Source organism: Abramis brama, assembly GCF_963993115.1.
Source record: "Abramis brama genome assembly, chromosome: 23".
In the NCBI taxonomy this organism is placed as follows: domain Eukaryota; kingdom Metazoa; phylum Chordata; class Actinopteri; order Cypriniformes; family Leuciscidae; genus Abramis; species Abramis brama.
The window spans coordinates 950992-953491 of record NC_139985.1 but is presented as its reverse complement, the minus strand read 5'-3'; the positions used below and the strand labels follow the sequence as shown (position 1 = coordinate 953491).

The window sequence follows — 2500 nt, the reverse complement described above, 5'->3', positions numbered from 1 at the left end:
ATATGTGTACATATATATACATACAGTCAAACCAAAAATAATCCAGACACCAGATATCATTTTTGCTTTTTTTTTTTCACTAGTGTGATCAGGACACTATAGTTCATTTATGTGAGAGAGGAGAGCAAAATAAAGTAAACTGTGACATATTACACCCAGAAACTCTTCATACAGCGACTACCAGTGACATTTATAACAATTTGGGAGCAAAAATGATTGACACTTTGACCTGAGCAAGTGTTTTTTCTTTAATTGCTAATGCTCTTTTTACACACAGACTGAACAAAATGAAGCACTGCTTGGTGATTGGTCGAGCTAAACTGGTATTATCTAATTGTGTAGTTAAATTTAACAGCTGACAGATATTCAACATAATTCCTCTGTGAGACAGTCTAACAGAAGGACGGACAAAACCAGTCAAATATCAACTGAGTTCTGCTCATATTTTATTACCATTTTCTAAACTATAGCGAATAAACTGTGATAATGTGAGAAATGTTGAAGGTGTCTGAGTAAATTTTGGCATGACTGTATGTGTATGTCGGATAATTATAGTGAGATATTAATTCCTCACATTCCCAGACAGCAGAGAAGATCCGGGGATAATCGCTGCGGTTCGGTTCGTCTTGGAATCTTCGGGGCGGTTTGAGTAAAATAAGCGAATAACTGTGTGTGTGTGTGTGTGTGTCGCGCGCACGCTCATTGTCCTCGCGCACGCGCCACAGGTGAGAAGAGTGACTTCACGCGCACGTGGTTCTGCGTCGCTAAACCATAAAAACTTCTATATGAACATTTATAAAAAATAAAAAAAAACTTCTTTAAAATCTTAAAAATCCCAAAATTCTATCTAAAAAAATAATAATCTTACCATGCTTTTTCAAATCTACCTGTGTTAATCAGTTGCTTTACATTGTCTGCTTAAAATGCATTTTAAAGGCTCCTGGTGTAGTGTTATCGTCTCCTGCAACAGGTTCACATGCATCGAAGGTCAAAAACACTTTAATTTTCTCATAACAAACACTGCACATCAGCTCTCTTCTCACAGTGTCTGAAACGATTCGGTCTCTCTAAACCCCGCCTCTCTGAGAGCTGCTCTGCTCTGATTGGTCAGACGGCCCAATCTAGAGTGTTTGAGGGCGGGGCAAAGTAGATGTTGTTCACGCACAGCCAATGAAGCCCATAGGCTGGCATTATGCAAATTTATTACATTGTTCAAGTGAGACTGGAATTACTGAAGACTCGTTTCAGAATCGCTTCTTTCTTTTGGGAGGCAATAAAATTTGCGGGTAAATAATCTGATCAAACACTCATCTAATGTCTCATGAGCTTACAGATATGAATCATATTTATGTCTTTTTATGATTCAGTTACTACATAAAGGAGTCCAAAGGCAGCAGGAGATGGCTGATGTTCCTGGAGGGTGAGTGAATCCGTTCAGTTCTGTGTGTGTGTGTGTGAGAGTGAGAGTGTGTGTGTGTGTGTGTGTGTGAGAGTGAGTGTGAGTGTGTGTGTGTGTGTTATGTAACAGTGTTTGTGTTGTTCAGGTGGATGGTACTGCTTCAGCAAACACACCTGTGACAGCAGATACGAGAACATGAGGCGACTCATGAGCTCCAGCAAATGGCCTTCCACCAGGACAGGTTAGTCACGTCCACCTGACCTCTGACCTCTCAACCTGACCTCTGTCCCCTGAACCTGACCTCGGTCCTCTCGACCTGACCTCTGACCTCTCAACCTGACCTCTGAACCTGACCTTTGTCCTCTCACCTCTCAACCTGACCTCTGACCTCTCTACCTGACCTCTGACCTCTCAGCCTGACCTCCGATCTCTCAACCTGACCTCTCAAACTGACCTCTCAGCCTGACCTCTGTCCCCTGAACCTGACCTCTCAGCCTGACCTTTGTCCTCTCAACCTGACCTCTCTACCTGACCTCTCACCTCTCAACCTGACCTCTCACCTCTCTACCTGACCTCTCACCTCTCTACCTGACCTCTCACCTCTCAGCCTGACCTCTGTCCCCTCTACCTGACCACTGACCTCTGAACCTGACCTCTCAGCCTGACCTCTGTCCCCTGAACCTGACCTCTCAAACTGACCTCTGACCTCTCAACCTGACCTCTGTCCCCTGAACCTGACCTCTGTCCTCTCGACCTGACCTCTGACCTCTCAACCTGACCTCTCAAACTGACCTCTGACCTCTCAGCCTGACCTTTGTCCCCTGAACCTGACCTCTGTCCTCTCGACCTGACCACTGACCTCTGAACCTGACTTCTGTCCTCTCTACCTGACCTCTCACCTCTACCTGACCTCTCACCTCTCAACCTGAACTCTCACCTCTCAACCTGACCTCTCACCTCTCAACCTGACCTCTCACCTTTCAACCTGATCTCTGACCTATCAACCTGACCTCTGTCCTCTCACCTCTCAACCTGACCTCTGACCTATCAACCTGACCTTTGTCCTCTCACCTCTGAACCTGACCTCTGACCTCTCAAACT

The 2500-nt window shown here is 45.1% G+C and overlaps 1 protein-coding gene across 1 annotated transcript in view; it reads left to right on the top strand.

Moving 5' to 3' along the window:
* Window positions 1-2500, top strand: part of notum1b (notum, palmitoleoyl-protein carboxylesterase b) — a 12214-nt gene that overhangs the window by 589 nt on the left and 9125 nt on the right. Inside the window, exons 2-3 of the mRNA XM_084101768.1 lie at window positions 1368-1420; window positions 1545-1640. Of these exons, the coding sequence (XP_083957894.1) occupies window positions 1368-1420; window positions 1545-1640 (149 nt within the window). The remainder of the gene's footprint in view (window positions 1-1367; window positions 1421-1544; window positions 1641-2500) is intronic.